The 18,995-nt window shown below is 43.3% G+C and overlaps 1 protein-coding gene across 2 annotated transcripts in view; it reads right to left on the bottom strand.

The window, feature by feature from the left end:
* Positions 1–2,664: 2,664 nt before the first annotated feature.
* LOC137545527 (stromelysin-1-like) overlaps positions 2,665–18,995 on the bottom strand; it is a 45,282-nt gene continuing 28,951 nt past the window's right edge. For both annotated transcript variants that reach the window (XM_068266867.1, XM_068266866.1), the window contains 5 exons: positions 17,143–17,413; positions 9,318–9,448; positions 7,181–7,340; positions 4,949–5,052; positions 2,665–3,692 (listed from right to left, as the gene is read on the bottom strand). In XM_068266867.1, the coding sequence (XP_068122968.1) occupies positions 3,589–3,692; positions 4,949–5,052; positions 7,181–7,340; positions 9,318–9,448; positions 17,143–17,413 (770 nt within the window). In that variant the 3' untranslated portion in view covers positions 2,665–3,588. The remainder of the gene's footprint in view (positions 3,693–4,948; positions 5,053–7,180; positions 7,341–9,317; positions 9,449–17,142; positions 17,414–18,995) is intronic.

The raw sequence follows: 18,995 nt of genomic DNA, 5'->3' as shown, positions 1-18,995 counted from the left end.
CCTGATCGCCGCTGCTCTGCGGCGATCCGCCGCGAGCAGCGGCAAAAGAGGGTCCCCCCAGCCGCCTGAGCCCTGCGCAGCCGGAACAAATAGTTCCGGCCAGCGCTAAGGACTGGATCGGAGGCGGCTGACGTCAGGACGTCGGCTGACGTCCATGACGTCACTCCGCTCGTCGCCATGGCAATGAAGTAAGCAAAACACGGAAGGCCGCTCATTGCGGCCTTCCGTGTTACTTTTGGCCGCCGGAGGCGATCAGAAGAACGCCTCCGGAGCGCCCTCTAGTGGGCTTTCATGCAGCCAACTTTCAGTTGGCTGCATGAAATAGTTTTTTTTTAATTAAAAAAAAACCCTCCCGCAGCCGCCCTGGCGATCTTAATAGAACGCCAGGGTGGTTAATGGAAGATGCCTCAAATCTGGTACAGTCAGTCACTAGGACACAGGGGTTTAAATTATGAAAACAAACAGTCAATCAGATTTGTTTAATTTTAGTGGAAAATGCAACTAATTGATGCCAAGGACCCCAAAGCTCATAAACTTGGTCATTGAGTGACTGTATGTCAAGGTTAGAAACAGTGGGGGGAGCCCAAAACAACTAACTTTTTACATGGGAAAATATAAACTGCAGCCATTCTTACACTGTTAATGGCAGGGTTCTCAAACTTGACACTGTTGGTCACTGGGTGACTGGGATTAATATTCAGAAGAGTAGCTGGATCCTACAACAGCCAATCAAAATTCACCTATTGATTTTCAAGGAGAATATTAAAACTGCTGCCATTCTTACACTGTTAATGGCAGAGGCCTCAAACCTGCTACAGTCGCCATTAAGTGACTTGGGTTCAAATTCACTAAAGGGGTGGAGCCACAAACAGCCAATCAGATTTCTTTGCTGGATAAACTGCTTCCATTCACACAATTTTGATGCCAGGACTCCAAAGCTCATAAACTTGGTCATTGACTGACTGTATGTCAAGGTTAGAAACAGTGGGCGGAGCCAAAAACAACTAACTTTTTTCATGGGAAAATATAAACTGCAGCCATTCTTACACGGTTAATGGCAGGGTTCTAAAACTTGACACAGTTGGTCACTGGGTGACTGGGATCAATATTCAGAAAAGTAGCTGGAGCCTACAACAGCCAATCAAAATTCACCTATTGATTTTCAAGGAGAATATTAAAACTGCTGCCATTCTTACACTGTTAATGGCAGAGGCCTCAAACCTGCTACAGTCGCCATTAAGTGACTTGGGTTCAAATTCACTAAAGGGGCGGAGCCACAAACAGCCAATCAGATTTCTTTGCTGGATAAACTGCTTCTATTCACACAATTTTGATGCTAGGAACCCAAAAGCTCACAAACTTGGTCATTGAGGGACTGTGTCAAGGTTACAAAAACTGGGTGGAGTCAAAAACAGATTTCCCTGGGAAGATGTAAACTGCAGCCCTTCTTCGATGTTAATGGAATGGTTCTCAAACTTTGCACAGTTGGTTACTGGGTGACTGGGATTAATATTCAGAAAAGTGGGTTGAGTCTGAAAAATCCAATCAGTATTCACCTGTTGATTTTCAAGGGGAATATTAAAATTGCTGCCATTCATGCACTGTCAATGGCACAAGCCCCACACCTGGTGCAGTTGATCATTGGGTCACTGGAGTTCAAATTCCGAAAAGGGGTGGAGCCACAAACAGCCAATCAGATTTGTTTTTCTTGATGCCAAGGACCCGAAAGCTCACAAACTTTGTCATTGAGTGACTGTGTGTCCAAGTTACAAAAAAGAGGGCAGAGCCAAAAACAAATTCCCTGGGAAAATATAACTACAGCCCTTCTTCACTGTTAATGGCAGGGTTCTCAAACTTTGCACAGCTGGTTACTGGGTGACTGGGATTAATAATCAGAAAAGTTGGTGGAGCCTAAAAAAGCCAATCAATATTCACCTGTTGATTTTCAAAGGGAATCTTAAAATTGCTGCCATTCTTGCACTGTTAATGGCACAAGCCTCAAACCTGGGTCACTGGGTCACTGGGGTTCAAATTCAGAAAAGGGGGCAGAGCCACAAACAGCCACATTTCACTGGGAAAATATAAATTGCAGGCATCCTTACACTGTTAAAGGCAGGGCTCTCAAACTTTGCCCAGATGGTCACTGGGTGACCGAGATTAATATTCAGGGCAGTGGGTGGAGCCTATAATAACCAATCAAAATTCACCTGTTGATTTTAAAGGAGAAAATTTAAATTGCTGCCATTTTTACACTGTTAATAGCAGATGCCTCAAACCTGCTACAGTTGGTCATTGGGTGGCTGGGGTTCAAATGCTGGAGAGGGGCGAGTCCCAAACTGCCAATCGGATTAGTTCAATTTCTATGGGAATATACAAATTATTGATGCCAAAGCTCACAAACTTGGTCATTGAATAATTGAGTAATTGTGTGTTAGGGTTAGAAAAAGTGGGCAGAGCGAACACCAGCCAAATACATACCCGGGCAACACTGGGTCATCAGCTTGTAGTAAATAAGTTAAGGCGGATAAAAAGAGATCCTTAATGAAATAAACAGATAAGGTGAGAAAATTCACAAGGGAATGAATCAAAATAGTTATATGGAGAAAGGGCACAATATAGGCAGGTTCAACCCCATCAATACTAAGAATTTGGAAATAGGCCATATTAATTTATATCATTTATTTAAGAAAAGAAGATTACAGAACAAATAAACCAAATGTCGACAGGTTATATACAGTATTATTCTTTTTATTTTATTTATTTTGTAAAAGCATTGAATTTTACATGTCAGTATGATAACAACTGTTTATCATATCACAGTTGACTTCCTTTCCCCTTGTATTGCAATAATAATTCAAACATTGCCTTCAAATGACGCACGTGATCCTTACAATAGTGTATGTGTCATCCTTAAAGTAAACCTGAGATGGGGCAGGAGAGAAAATGTATACATACCTGGGGTTTCCTCCAGCCCCCTCTGGTCTGATTGCCCCCCTTGAAGCCCTCCGCCGCCTCTCCCTTCCTCTACAATCGGCCCCAGTAAGTTGTCCAGTCAGGGCCATGTGCGCATGTGTGGCCTGGCCGCGTGCGTGCCCCAATCACGCTCCCGTCACTGGGAATGTTCTGTCCCTGCACAGTACTACTGCTCAGACAAAAACTGCTCTGCGTGATGGCAGAGCGCGCGCTGTCAGTCTACGCTTGCGCTGACTGGAAAACTTACCAGGCCGATTTCGCATGAACTGAGAGGTGGCAGGGGATGTCAAGGGAGGGATCAGGCCGGAGGGGGCTGAAATACCAGTCATTCCAATGTGCATTCAATGTTAAGGCAGATTGTATGTGGATTAGAATTAGCCCAATCAAATTCCCTTTCTGCTGATTCTGATTGGCCCAATTACAGGCTATAGACTAAATATGCATTAAATTTACACGCAAAACAAAATTATTCGCATTTTATTGACCCTCTCTAGTGCCTACACAGGATGAGGAAAACACGTGTATCTCAGGAGTTGGGTTCTATTACTGTTCAGAGATAAGTCTGTAATAATCATTGCTCTGGGCTTTCTGTGGTCTGAATACATTCCCGACTCTTCAGTCACAGTTCAGCCATCTGTAGTTGGCGATATTACGGAGAGCGCGCTGCCTCCTTGGACTGTATTCAATCTGGTTAGCACCTTTAGCAAAGTACAGGTAATCTGGGAGACAAAGTCAGACCAATAAATATTTTTAGTATTTAATTGATTGTAATCAGCTAATTACGATTACACAACATTTCACGTAAATTATCGCAATTACACCCATACGTAATTACAATTTGTAAATTCAATTGATTTTGTGTAATTATTCATAATTTTGCATAATTTTTACTTAATTTTGTGCCGACTTTTGCGGTGAATTGCAAAGCCCCCATATATGCCATTGTCATCACAATCGCTACATATGTTAAGGAGAATAGTGGGTATACCGTAAGTGAAAACTAATTTTTTTCAAAAAGACCTTGTAGTTTTGAAGAAAATCGATTTTAAAAATGCAAAGGAAAAATGTTTTTTAAACTGTTTTTTCTTTGCAATTTCTCCAAAAACTACTAGGTCATTTTGAAAAAAAGTGTCCTACGTCTCTTTTAATTGTCAGCGTGACCACCTGTACCACGTGTACGTGTCCCATGTAATTGCGTCAGTACATTTTCTGATGTCACGGGGCATAAGCACTTGCGGTGACAATTCAAAAAGACACTGGAGACTGGCGGGGGGACACTGGCCGGGGGTCCATTGGTCATCGGAAAACTGAATGCTGTTATCACCAAGCACCTGATCAATCCCTTACAACCGAGATTTTCCAGTATGCCTGATCGATCTGTTCGACTGATTTCAGCCAGAAGGCAATCATATGATCAACCGAGTGGCCATGTTGTGGCATCAATATCTGCCAGATTCGATCATTATGATCCAATAGGCCTTAGTGCTCCATAATATTCAAATACATTTTTCTCTCTATTTCAAAAATTAATAGCCCCCATTTGCATTCTGTTTAGTGGATTTAATCGATGACTGTGTTACAGGTTGATGCACATACAGTATGATCATGAGTTCAAGAGGTTAGCATTGGTTTGCATCTGAATGGACCACACCCCCTAATACCTGTCCTTCCCTCATGTAAGGTCTTTACAGAATGATTACATCTACACTCTTTGATTGCATAATATGTTGACATTGTATAAATAAAAGATAGCAATAAAAATAATAGACTAGTAGAATTACTGTAGGTATGCAAAAATATTACTATTATCACCCTTGAAGATTAGGGATCATTTCTTGTCAAGGTAATGCTCTTGCACATCTCCCTGTTATATATTTCTCTTGTAGATATTGCACACAGCATGATATAGGACCTTGACCCTCCATGGGCTGGAGATTGGAGAAGAACTAAATTATGATCCAGAAACATTACTCACCGATATTCTGGAATGCAGCCTCCACCTTCTTCCCAATCCCAGGAAACCCATCTGTAATCTTTCTAGGAGAACTGGGGTCCATTTTATTTTTGGAGTGATCAAAGCTGAATAAGACATCAAAGTAATATCACTGTCAGAGGAGCCGCCATCAATTTGGATGCAATAAAAAATGTAAAATAACTGGCTTTCCTTGGGGCCTCTAAAACACATGTAGATTCAGGTAACTTTGTTCGATTTTTAGACCTACCTATACATTCCCTGGACACCAGGGCCTAGACTTCTGGAAAGGTCACAAAGGCCCGAGCCTTGGGTGGCAGCAGCCCAAGGGGGCACCAGGGTGTCAAATAGGGGTTGCTACATATAAAATAGATGGCTGCAAATGGGAAGAAACACATGAAAAAGGGAAGCCGATGCCCAAGGGAGTTGTACATGAAAGAAAATGTCTGCAGTACATGGATATTACACATGGAAGAGGGGCTGCACATGGAATGGGAGGAGTGCTGTGGCACATGGAAGGAGAGCCTCTTCATACTTGGCCTAGGGGTGGAAAAGGTATAAATCCTGCCTGTAAATCAGGTAAGGGATATAAGAAAATATCCAAGGAATTAAAAATTTCAATCAGCAGTGTTTAAACTGAAGTGGAAAATTATGGGTCCTGTTGAAACCAAACCACGGTCAGGTAGAGCAACTGAAATTTCAGCCACAACTGACAGAAAAATTGTTTGGGATGCAAGGAAAAACCCACACATAACTTCAAGTGCGATTCTGGACCCTCTGAAAAAATGTGGTGTGGTAGTTTCAAGAAGCACAATAAGAAGGCACTTGGAAAAAGATGGGCTGCATAGTCGGGTTGCTAGAAGAAAGTCATTACTACGCAAATGCCACAAAGAATACCACTTACAATATGCCAAACAGCACAGAGACAATCCTCAAACCAGGCACAAAGTAATTTGGAGTGGCTAAAATTGAACTTTTTGGCCACAACCATAAGGGTCTGTACACACTGGCTGCATTGCGCTACGTTTTTTAAAATCATAGGGAAAGATAGCCTCAGCAAAATCGCAATTGCATCGCAAATGCACAAAAATCACAAGTAGAATTTTAATTAAAAATCGCAATCGCGTCGCACTGCATTTGCAATTGCACTTGGCAATTTTCAGTGTCTACAGGCCCACACATTACATTTGGAGAGGAGTCAAAAAGACCTATATGATGAAAGGTACACCATTCCTTCTGTGAAACATGGTGGTGGATTGCTTATGTTTTGGGAATGTGTAAGATACAAAGGCACCAGAAATTCGGTCAGAATTGATGGCAATATAAAAGCAGGAAAATACTGGAGGACAATTTGCACTCATCAACCAGGAAGCTGAGCATGGGATGCACTTGGACATTCCAAGTTCCAACATGACAAATGATCCAAAACACAAGGCCAAGTCGGCTTGTCATTGGCTACAGCAACATAAAGCGAAGATTCTGGTGTGTGGTCATCTTAGTCTCCTGACCTCAATATCATTAAGCCACTCTGAGAAGACCTCAACGGTTCAGTTCATGTAAGACAGCCCAAGAATTTATGGGAACTGGAGGCTTTTTGCAAGGAAGAATGGGCAGCTTTACCATCTGCTGTGGAGATAAAGAGCCTCATCCACAAACTACCACAAAAGACTTCAAGCTGTGATTGATGTTAAAGGGTGGCAAAGCAATACATGAAATTAGGAACTGGGTTGTATAAACGTTTGGTCATCATTTGAGTAGTTTGTGTAGTGATTCCAATTTAAAACACAGTTTTTTGACAATAACTGGCTTCAGCCAACCACTAACCATGAATGAAAGAAAAATTTGTGTTTTCATTCCTATTCTATGAAAAATGGTTAAGAAATCATACATTCTGTCAGAGTATGTAAACTTTTGAGCACAACTGTACCAGAGCAATTCATAATAATACGCACAAGTGAAAATACACTATAGCAACTCCTATGTAGACAACCAAGGGCCTGATTTAATTTACTTTTTCTCCTAGGAGATAATTTTTCATCTTCCATTCAAAATAATTTTTCAACACTATGCAATAGAAAAAGTAACAAAAGTACCAAATAGTATTTTCTTGCTTGATGGTGGCCTAAAAGGCATTTAATTGATATGGTGTAAAATTATTACCTATGAGAAAAAAATAAATTGGACGGGGCCCAATGAGTGTAAGTATACAAGTAATGTAGAGCTTCATCTACTGACCTCCAGTAGTTCTCATCCACAAAGAAAATAGCCTTCCTCTCTTCTTTTCGAAACATGGCAGCATCTATTTTCTTCACAGAACTTGGAAATCCAAAATTGGTAATGGGTTTGGGATATCCCTGAAGCATTGTGAAACCAGTTGTAGCCCAGTACTGTGGCCCTATGAAAATGTATAGAAAATGTTTAACATTTTAACCCCAGGGTAAAAAGTTTAACTTGTTCAATTTTAGATTTAGTTGGGATTTGAAGATACGTTTATATTCTGTTTCCCTGAAACTAAACCGATCCCAAAAATGAGCCCTAACATTCATTTTTGAAATTTTGAGGATGCTTGAAAAATAAGGCCTACTCCAAAAATAAGTCCTAGTTTAAGCTGATAAAAAAAAGTCGATTTAAAAGTGTCCAGTCAGCTAGAGTATACATGTAAAAAAAGTAAAATCGCAATTACCAATGCAGCAAGACAGATAAACCCTTCACCAAGCAAAGCACACAACCCCAAAAGAATCACACTCAAGACCCAAAGCAATAAGGGCTGGCAAGTACCGGGATCTTGGTAAATATAATAATAATCCGAACATTTCTATAGCGCTCTTCTCCTGTTGGACTCAAAGCGCTCAAGAGCTGCAGTCACTGGGACGCACTCAGGAGGCCACCCTGCAGTGTTAGGGAGTCTTGCCTTGAACTCCTTACTGAATAGGTATTTTACCTAGCCAGGATTTGAACCCTGGTCTCCCATGTCAAAGGCAGTGCCCTAAACCAGTACTCTATTGTTCAACATGGAAAAAAGAAATGGAATCACAAGAAATTCATTATGGAATTCAGAGTTTTTAGAGAGTTATGATGATGTTCCATAATGTGATGGCATAACCATATTTGAATAAATGTTGATTTTTTTTAATCTTTTTATAAAGAATAAATGTAGATGTGTGTTCATGGAAAAATAACACATCCCCTAAAAATATGTCCTAATGCGTCATTTGGAGCAAAAGTTAATTTACCATGTTTCCCCATAATAAAGTCATTCCACATAAGCAAGCCCTAGCAGGAATTTAAAGCCTGCTTGAAATAGAAGCCCCACCCGAAAGTAAGCCCAAGGTGCACTAAGGGGAAAAAGTATGGCATCTTGTATTGTTAATGGAGCCCATGGTCTCGCGTGCGGAACCATGGCTCCATCATTGGGCAAATCACTACGCTCGCTGCTACTCAGTGAGTGCAGTGATTGGCCCAATAATGGAGCCATGGTCCCTGCAAGATCATCAACTCCAGTAATAACACAAGTTGCCGTACATCTTCCCCATAGACTGCAGTTCAGGGACACAGCAGCATTGAGCTGGGGTAAAGAAGAGGATGCATGGGGACATCAGAGGACATGGGGGACAGTGCAGAATAAAGCTGGGGGTAAGAGGAAGATGTAAGGGGACACTGGAGGACACGAGGGACACCATGAGGACACAACGGAGGATACAGGGGAACATGGGACACAGGAGGACAGGGGATAGAGGTGGACACAGCGACAGAGGGGGACACCAGGAGGACACTAAAAGGTACAAGGGGGGCACACAAGAGGTGGATCCAGCAGAGGAAGAGGTGGCACAGTAGGGAAGGCAGGAGGACACACAGCACAGGAACTCGTGGACATAAAAATATAAGACGTCCCCTGAAAATAAGCCCTAGCACATTTTTTTGGAGCAAAAATTAACATAAGACACTGTCTTATTTTTGAGGGAAACATGGTAATCTTCCTTTGCCTCAATGGAATATGTAGCCTTCAGCAGGAGTTTCACAGTCAGTGGTTCTAATGAATCCTGAGAGGATCACTTCTGCAGAAATATACCAATAATCCACGACTAGGTCTCAAATAAGTAATGATGGGGATAATCAGGGCCAAAAAGACTTCCACCACCCTTGCTAGAGTCTAATGCAGAACGAGAATCTATAAAGTGAAAGGGAATCTCCTTACTGGTTAAGGTTCAGGCCCTGTTTGGTGGGAAGGACCACTGAGCACAGATAAAGAAATATACTGAAAATTCCCAAACACAAACACTACTGCAATCCTTGTTGCTAACTTTGGAAGTCCTCCTATGTAATTACATTTCTAATAATGGATATAAGATAATGAAACTCAGGGATGTCTCACCTTTGAAGAAATAGACAATATCTCTATCTGTAAACTCATAGGCCGCATCAATCCTACCCAAGCCTTGCCACACTAAATTGATGGGGATGGTGTCAACCTCACGTGTCCGTGCACTTTTTCTCCAAAACGTGCTTGAGTGAAAAAATAGATAGTGAGTTATACAAATTAGAATGTATTGATGTGTTATAAATTGATCTTGACCTTAATAGTGAATAATACTTAGTGTTGAGATGAAATTTGCGTAATTTCGTGTTTCTGTAATTACGGATGCCAATTTTGCCACTACGTCGCGAATTTGTAATTTTGTGATTGCCATTCAAATTGTAATTCCGAATTCTGTAAGCAAAATTTTCATCACGTAATTTCGTATTTCGGCGCAAATTCGTGTTTAACCTCCCTGGCGGTTTGTTAAAATCCGCCAGGGGGCAGCAAATACCTTTTTTTAATTTTTTTTATTTTTTTTTTCATGTAGCGAGACATGAAAGCGGCATCCCCCAGCCACTCCGAACGCCTTCGGCGAACGGAGATCAAGAGATCCCGTTCAAAGAACGGGATCTCTTGGAGGGCTTCCCCCGTCGCCATGGCGACAGGGCGGGATGACGTCACCGACGTCATCGACGTCGTGACGTCAAAGGGGAATCCGATCCACCCCACAGCGCTGCCTGGCACTAATTGGCCAGGCAGCGCACGGGGTCTGGGGGGGGGGGGCGGCTGCGGCGACGGGTATAGCGGCGGATCGGCGGGTAGCGGCGGCGATCGGAGGTTACACGCAGCTAACAAAGTGCTAGCTGCGTGTAACAAAAAAAAATGATGCAAATCGGCCCAGCGGGGCCTGACCGGTGCCTCCCGGCGGCATAGCCCGAGCTCAGCTCGGGCATACTGCCAGGGAGGTTAATGCAAAATTTCGGGTTTGCTATAGAAAGTTATTTTAATTACGAAAACGGACGTAATTTATCATGCAAAGCCCCCATCAAAACACCCCCAGCAATGCAAAGTGCCCAGCGAAGCCCCCCCCCCCCCCCCCCAGCCATGCAAAGCACTCCCAGCTATGCAAAGCACCCAGAAAAGTCCCCAGCCATGCAAAGCATTCAGAGAAGCGCACCCAGCCATGACTAATCACCACTGTAATTTGATCTCTCCCCTGTGTCACTCGACTGCCACGGCAGAGCAGCTAATTTTAAAGCGCAGGATGATAACAAATTTGCCTGCTTCCGTGAAGAAGTAGACACGCTGCTGATTTGTTGCAGGATTGTGTATTAGCTGTGACAAAGAACTTTTTTTTTTCCTGTGAAGGTTATTATGCTGTTGTGTATCTTTCAGAGCAGAGAGGAAGTTCCGAGTGCCATTCATGGTGCTGGACAGGACCCAGGATGTTCTGGGATTTGTGCGTTTTGGACTTTGGCCGACTGACTTTGGCCGTTTCTAGAACTGGCCGGCCAATGTCAGAAATTCCCAGCATTTTGGACTTTGGCCGACGTCAAATCGGCCAGTTCTAGAAACGGCCGGCCAATTCTAGAATTGGCTGATTTCTTGTGTGTGGTGTGTGTGTGTGGTGTGTGTGGTGTGTGTGGTGTGTGTGGTGTGTGTGGTGTGTGTGTGGTGTGTGTGTGTGGTGTGTGTGTGGTGTGTGTGTGGTGTGTGTGTGGTGTGTGTGTGGTGTGTGTGTGGTGTGTGGTGTGTGGTGTGTGGTGTGTGTGTGGTGTGTGTGTGGTGTGTGTGTGGTGTGTGTGTGGTGTGTGTGTGGTGTGTGGTGTGTGGTGTGTGGTGTGTGGTGTGTGTGTGTGTGTGTGTGTGTGTGTGTGTGTGTGTGTGTGTGTGTGTGTGTGTGTGTGTGTGTGTGTGTGTGTGCGCGTGCCGCGATCACTAGAAAACGGCTTGACTGATTTGAACGAAACTTGGTACACAGATCCCTTACTACCTGGGATTATATGTTCTGGGGGTCTTGTGTCCCCCCCCCTGCACACCTGGGCGGAGCTACAAACAGCAAATCAGATTTCACCCATTCATATCAATGGAAAAGGCTACCATTCTCCCAGTAATCAAGCCAGAGTCCCCACACTTGGCACAGTTGGTCACTTGGTGACCGAGGTTACAAATCCAGGAAAAGTTGGCAGAGCATAAAACAGCCAATCAAATTCCAGCCATTCATTTTTAATGGGAAAATGTAAACTGCAGCCATTCTTAAACTGTTAATCACAGAGTTCTCAAACTTGCCACACTTGGTCACTGGGTGAATGAGATTAGGATTCAGGAAAGTGGGTGGGGCCTACAACAGCCAATTAAAATCCACCTATTCATTTTCAAAGGGAATATTTAAACTGCTGCTATTCATACTATGTTAATGGAAGAGGCTTTAAACTTGCTACAGTCGGTCATTGGGTGACTGGGGTCCAAATTCACTAAAGGGGTGGGGCCACAAACAGCCAATCAGATTTCCTTGCTGGATAAACTGCTTCCATTCACACATTTTTGATGCCAGGAACCTGAAAGCTCACAAACTTGGTAATTGAGTGACTGTGCGTCAAGGTTACAAAAAGTGGGCAGAGCCAAAAACAACTTTCACTAGGAAAATATAAACTGCAGCCATTCTTACACTGTTAATGGCAGAGTTGTCACACAAACTTTGCACAGTTGGTCACTGGGTGACTGGAATTAATATTCAGGAAAATGGGTGGAGCCAACAACAGCTAATCAAAATTCACCTGTTGATTTTCAAGGGGAATATTTAAATTGCTGCCATTCTTACACTGTTAATAGCGAGTGCCTCACACCTGGTACAGTTGGTCACTGGGTGACTGGAGTTCAAATTCAGAAAGGGGGCAGAGCCACAAACAGCCAATCAGATTTGTTTAATTTCAATGGGAATATACAAATTATTGATGCCAAGGACCCCAAAGCTCATAAATTTGGTAATGGAGTGATTGTATGTCAAGGTTATAAAAAGTGGGCGGTGCCAACAGCTACATTTTTTACATGGGAAAATATAAACTGCAACCATTCTTACACTGTTAATGGCAGTGTTCTCAAACTTGGCACAGTTGGTCATGGGGTGACTGAGATTGATTGATTTTCAAGGGGATTATTTACATTGCTGCCCATTCTTACACTCTTAATGGCAGAGGCCTCAAATCTGGTACAGTCAGTCACTGGAGACTGGTGTTTAAATTCTGAAAAGGGGGCGTGCCACAAACAGCCAATCAGATTTGTTTAATTTCAGTGGGAAATTGCAACTTATTGATGTCAATGGCCCCAAAGCTCATAAACCTGGTCATTGAGTGACTGTATGTCAAGGTTAGAAATAGTGGGTGAAGCCAAAAACAACTAACTTTTTACATTGAAAAATATAAACTGCAGCCATTCTTACACTGTAAATGGCAGGGTTCTCAAACTTGACTGGGTCACTTAGATTGACATTCAGAAATGTGAGTGGAGCCTACAACAGCCAATCAAAATTCATCTATTGATTTTCAAGGGGAATATTTACATTGCTACCATTCTTACACTGTTAATGGCAGAGGCCTCAAACCTAAAACAGTCATTGGGTGACGGGGGTCCAAATTCACTAAAGGGGGTGGAGCCATAAACAGCCAATCAGATTTGTTAGATTTCAGCCATTCTGTTATTGGCAGGGTTCTCAAACTTGACACAGTTGGTCACTGGATGACTGGGATTAATACTCAGGAAAGTGGGCGGAGCCTACAACAGCCAATCAAAACTCACCTATTGATTTTCAAGGGGGATATTTACATTGCTGTCCTTCATACACTCTTAATGGCAGAGGCCTCAAATCTGGTACAGTCAGTCACTGAGAGACTGGGGTTTTAAATCTTAAAGAGAACCTGAGGTGGGTTTGAAGAATGTTATCTGCATACAGAGGCTGGATCTGCCAATACAGCCCAGCCTCTGTTGCTATCCCAAACCCCCCTAAGGTCCCCCTGCACTCTGCAATCCCTCATAAATCACAGCCACGCTGCTGACAAACAGCTTGTCAGAGCTGGCTGTGTTTATCTTTATAGTGTCAGTCTGCTGCTCTCCCCGCCTCCTGCAGAACTCCGGTCCCCGCCTGCATCCCTTCCCTCCCTGCTGATTGGAGGGAAGGGATGGGGGCAGGGACTGGAGCTATGCAGGAGGCGGGGGAGCAGCCGAGATTGACACTACAGATGTAAACACAGCCTCACAGCACGGCTGTGATTTATGGGGGATTGCAGAGTGCAGGGGGGTTTGGGATAGCAACAGAGGCTGGGCTGTATAGGCAGATCCAGCCTCTGTATGCAGATAACATTCTTTAAAGGGAAGGTTCAGGGTGGCTCTTAAAAAAATAAAAATGCCCATCCACTTACCTGGGGCTTCCTCCAGCCGTGGGCAGCCAGGACGTGCCCTTGGCGCCGCTCCGCAGGCTCCCGGTCCCCTCCGGTGGCCGACCTGACCTGGCCAGGCCGGCTGCCAGGTTGGGCTCTTCTGCGTTTCAAAATGCTCCTCACGGGGGCGCGCTGACGTCATCGGACGTCCTCCGGGCTGTACTGCGCAGGCGCAGTAGTTCTGCGCCTGCGCAGTACAGCCCGGAGGACGTCCGAGGACGTCCCCCGTGAGGCGCATTTTGAAACGCAGAAGAGCCCAACCTGGCAGCTGGCCTGGCCAGGTCGGGTCGGCCACCGGAGGGGACCGGGAGCCTACGGAGCGGCGCCGAGGGCACGTCCTGGCTGCCCACGGCTAGAGGAAGCCCCAGGTAAGTGGATGGGCATTTTTATTTTTTTAAGAGCCACCCTGAACCTTCCCTTTAAACACACCTCGGGTTCTCTTTAAAGTGAACCTCCAGACTAAAAATCACCTCAGCAGCACTGAAAAGGCCTGGTGTTTCTTTAACAGTTTCACAGCATCAGAACTTTGTTTCTCTTATACAAGCCTCATTTTTAGCTGCACAGAAGAAAACTGCCCGGGCAGTTTTCCCCTTATGCTGTGCAAAGCATGATGGGATTTCTGATGTTGTTGTTCTCGTTCTGCTGTTTCTGTGCAATTTTTTTTTTCTTTTACATTTTGAATTTGACATTTGAAGCCTAGTGTGTGCAGCTGGGAGAGGTTATCAGGACACAGGACAGTTGGAACTGTGTCTCATGCTCCCTGTCGTCTCCTTTCAACCAAAAAGATGGCTGCCCCCATGACAAAGATGGCAGCCCCCATGAATCACAAACATTTGCCTGTTCTTTTAAAACAGGGTGGGTAAAAGATTATATTACCTATCTATACTAATAAACATAACTAATGTAACTTAATAACAGTATGTTTGTTTAGGCTGAAGTTCCCCTTTAAAAAGGAATGGGCCATAAACAGCCAATCAGATTTGATTAATTTCGATGGGAAATTGCAACTTATTGATGCCAAGGACCCCAAAGCTCATAAACTTGGTCATTGAGTGACTGTATGTCAAGGTTAGAAATAGTGGGCAAAGCCAAAAACAACTAATTTTTTTACTTGCGAAAATATAAACTGCAGTTATTCTTACTCAGTTAATGGCAGGGTTCTCAAACTTGACACAGTTGGTCACTGGGTGACTGGGATTAATATTCAGAAAAATGGGCTGAGCCTACACCTATTGTTTTTCAAGGGAAATATTAAAACTGCTGCCATTCTTACACGGTTAATGGCAGAGGCCTCAAACCTGCTACAGTCGGTCATTAAGTGACTGGGGTTCAAATGCACTAAAGGGGCGGAGCCACAAACAGCAAATCAGATTTCTTTGCTGGATAAAATGCTTCAATTCACACCATTTTGATGCTAGAAACCCGGTTGCTCAAAACCTGGTCATTGTGTGTCAAGATTACAAAAAGTGGGTGGAGTCAAAAACAAATTTCCATGGGAAAATTTAAACTGCAGCCCTTCTTCACTGTTAATGACAGGGATCTCAAACTTTGCACAGTTGGTTACTGGGTGACTGGGATTAATATTCAGAAAAGTAGGTTGAGCCTAAAAAAGCTAATCAAAATTCACCTGTTGTTTTTCAAGGGGAATATTGAAATTGCTGCCATTCTTGCACTGTTAATGGCACAAGCCTCAACCCTGGTACAATTGGTCATTGGGTCACTGGGGTTCAAATTCAGAAAAGGATGCGGAGCCACAGCCAATCAGATTTGTTTCATTTCACTGGGAAAATACAAATTATTGATGTCAATGACCCTAAAGCTCACAAAATTGGTAATTGAGTGACTGTGTGTCCAGGTTACAAAAAAGTGGGCAGAGCCAAAAACTTTTTACTGGGAAAATTTAAACTGCAGCCATTCTTACACTGTTAAAGGCAGGGTTTTCAAACTTTGACCAGATGATCACTGGGTGACTGATTAATATTCAGGGAAGTGGGTGGAGCCAATAATAGGCAATCAACATTCATTTGCTGATTTTCAAGAGGAATATTTAAATTGCTGCCATTTTTACACTGCTAATAGCGGATGTCTCAAACCTGCTACAGTCAGTCATTGGTTGACTGGGGTTCAAATGCTAGAGGGGGCGGAGCCACAACCAGCCTATCTGATTTGTTTGATTTCTATGGGAATATACAAATGATTGATGCCAAAGACCCCAAAGCTCACAAACTTGGTCATTGAGTGTTTGTGTGTTAGGGTTAGGAAAAGTGGACGGAGCCAACACCAGCTAAATACATACCCGGGCAACGCCGGGTCATCAGCTAGTTACTGATAATGCAAAGGCCCCTGCATGTGCTGTCGCTTTAAATGTATCAGGAGGCCCTACCAGTAGCCACTTCTAAGACAGGGGCTCTTTGCCAAGGTGCACTTAGCGGCGCAACTAGAGGGGAACAGCTCAAAGCTGTTGTGGGTCCCAGCTATTCACCTTCTTTACTCCGATACAGGGGACTATACATCAGATCCAGTGTTTTTGTGGCTACACTTGTTATGGGTGTGAACATCATGATGGCTACACTTGTTTTATGACCCTTGTGAGATGGGCCCCAAGTCCATGACGGGCACCAAGGGGAGGCAAGGGAAGGGGTGTGTACATTGGGGGCCCCATCAAAATTTCGCTGGGAGGCCCCATGAATTGTAGTTACTGTTTGAGTGTATTGATTTATTATAACTTGTAATATTAGTTCCTGCATGCAAAATTGTTTGCTGACTAGGTGTCTGCTCATAGCTACTTGAAGGTCCACAATGATAAAAATATAATTTACAAAATATATGTAGCTATTACTCACAGAAAGTATTTTTAATCTGACATCTCTCTATTCCATCTCCTAATGTTGGATTATCAAGATGTACTTTATTATTTTCCAAAATCGTTCACTGGCAAGGACCTGTAAAAAACGCACAGTTGAGCTATAACGGAGTAGTTTTTTTACAGGTCCTTGCCAGTGAATGATTTTGGAAAATAATAAAGTACATCTTGATACTGCCGTTTAGAAACTGCTTTTGAAAGGAAAGGAAAGGAGTTTGAGAGCCATCAGACTTATTATACTTCCAGTGAGAGTTTCATAAGAAAGTTTCATAAGAAACTGGCGATATAGTAGATGATCGACTCCTCAATTAGTTCCCTACATAGTATCTGATTGGCTACATCTGTAGGTGATTGGTCACTAGTATGGCACCCAACTCAACATTTGGGAGCCAGATTACTAATACTTTCCATAGATGTCTATTAGATGTCTGGCGATCCCCACTCCCAACGGACCCGTTTTGTATGTAACGGTGTTCTAACCTCCTTGATGATTTCTCCTCAGGTTTTAATGCAATCTGTGCTCACTGCCAACTTAGCTTCATATAAATAAACTTTTAGGAAAATAAAAACATATAAATGAAAATAAATGGTTTTGAAGAATTACTCATCCTTAAAGAACAATAAATCTCTTCTCATCGTAGTGACGGCATCAAATGATAAAGTTGGGCTGCATCTTGATGTTGCCGAAGGATCCGTTGGTTTTGGTTTCCTGGTGACTGTTGGAGGAGGTCTTGGTCTCCTTGTGGGAGCCGGCTTTGGCTTTCTAGTGGGAGGCAGCTTTGGCTTTCTGGTTGGCTTAGGCTTTGGTTTCCAGGTTGGAATTGGTTGGGGCAACTTTGTAGGTTTCTTTGTTGGGTTGGTATTTGGTTTTGCTCCTGTTTGTTATCGAAATACAGGATAATGTTACAATACAAAATAGTCGTAAAAACATTGTAAATCCTCTGCAACTGCGGTATATCCCTTTCTAGTTCCATAATTATTATAAAGTAACAGATTAAAATACAAGATGCCATTGCTGACTGACTTCCTCTAAAATATGTTGGCTGTGGGAGGTGGCTGCAGCCAGTCTCTACCTGTGAGCACAGATAGCCTTTCCACCTCCTCCCTCTGCTCAGAGATTAACTCTTTCTGCCCAGCACTGCAGCTATGGCAGATTATGATAAGAATCTGATGCACTGTTGGACAAAGATTCAGATTTTCCTTTAGCAGGTTTATGGGGACCTCTGGGTCATGTGAGTGCCTTTTCCAAAGGGAATTCCTCTGGTAACCTTACCCTTTACCATTAACAGTAACCACTGCCATATCATGCTCCTCCCATATTCTTGTCGCAGCTAAACTATCTGTATACATTTTTTTTCACCAAAAATTAGGATTTCTTTGTGAAGTACTCTTTGATAAGCATCGTTGTATTTCCTATTCATTTTAAAGGGGTTAAGAAAAATAATTGAAAAATGTAATTGTTTCTAATTTTTCAGCAATTATAGTTTAAAAACAAAAAAATGGTACTGTAGAGAAAACCCACATTTTTTTTTGCCCATTTGTTCCTGTTACTACAACTTTTATGTCCCTAGTACAATGTATGGTGAGTGGCAATATTTTTATGGGAAATAAAGATGCATTTTTTCCGTTTTGTGTGTCTTTATACTATATCGATAATTACAAGCCCTTATTTTCTAAACCCTACCTGGTTTACACTGAACGATGGAAAACTGATCAGCCATACTCTAGTAGTGAAAAACCTTTCAGTAAAAATGTGTAGATGTGAACTGAGCCTTATGGAAACATGGACACTACCTTCACATGGGCTGCACATCAGTTGTTCCTTCCGTTATAAGTGACAGCAACTGCAGATAGGCCAACTGTTTGACGACACACAAATGTTAGGTGTAAATTGTGTGCGTGTGTGTGTGTGTGTGGGGGGGGGGGTGTCAGCCTATCCACAGAGGATATAGGCTTGGGATGTGTGCAGGAGTTCCCCATATGCACAGTGCACTCTGGAGCATGCTGTAGCATATATAGCTACCTGTCCTCACTCTGGTTTGCATTCTCTAGTGTCCTGTGCAGCTTTACAAACTGGCCATTACAGCTCCAGGCTCACTGTGGTCACATGACAGTGTGGCTTAAGCTCTAGTGGCCAACTTCAGAGGCTGCATGGAAAACTAGAGGAAGCAAGCTGGAGTTAAAGCATGCTTGTATATGCACAGTGCACATGTCAGAACTCTACAAATTGGCGCTCTGCTTGGGGGGGGGGGGCATGGCGGCACATTAGGGGGTCTGCCCAGGGGCGTAATAATTGACCCTGCAAGGGATGCAGCCACAGGGGGGCCCAGAGGCCACAAGGGGCCACGTGGGGGGAGGAGTTTCTTTTCCCTGTCCTGAGAGACTGACAGCTAAGTGCACAGGGAGAAAAACATTCTGCTCTCTGCACAATTGTTCTAATGACTGGATCTGCTCAGG

This window comes from Hyperolius riggenbachi, chromosome 2, assembly GCF_040937935.1.
Source record: "Hyperolius riggenbachi isolate aHypRig1 chromosome 2, aHypRig1.pri, whole genome shotgun sequence".
In the NCBI taxonomy this organism is placed as follows: Eukaryota; Metazoa; Chordata; class Amphibia; order Anura; family Hyperoliidae; genus Hyperolius; species Hyperolius riggenbachi.
This window is presented reverse-complemented; position numbering and strand designations above follow the sequence as displayed.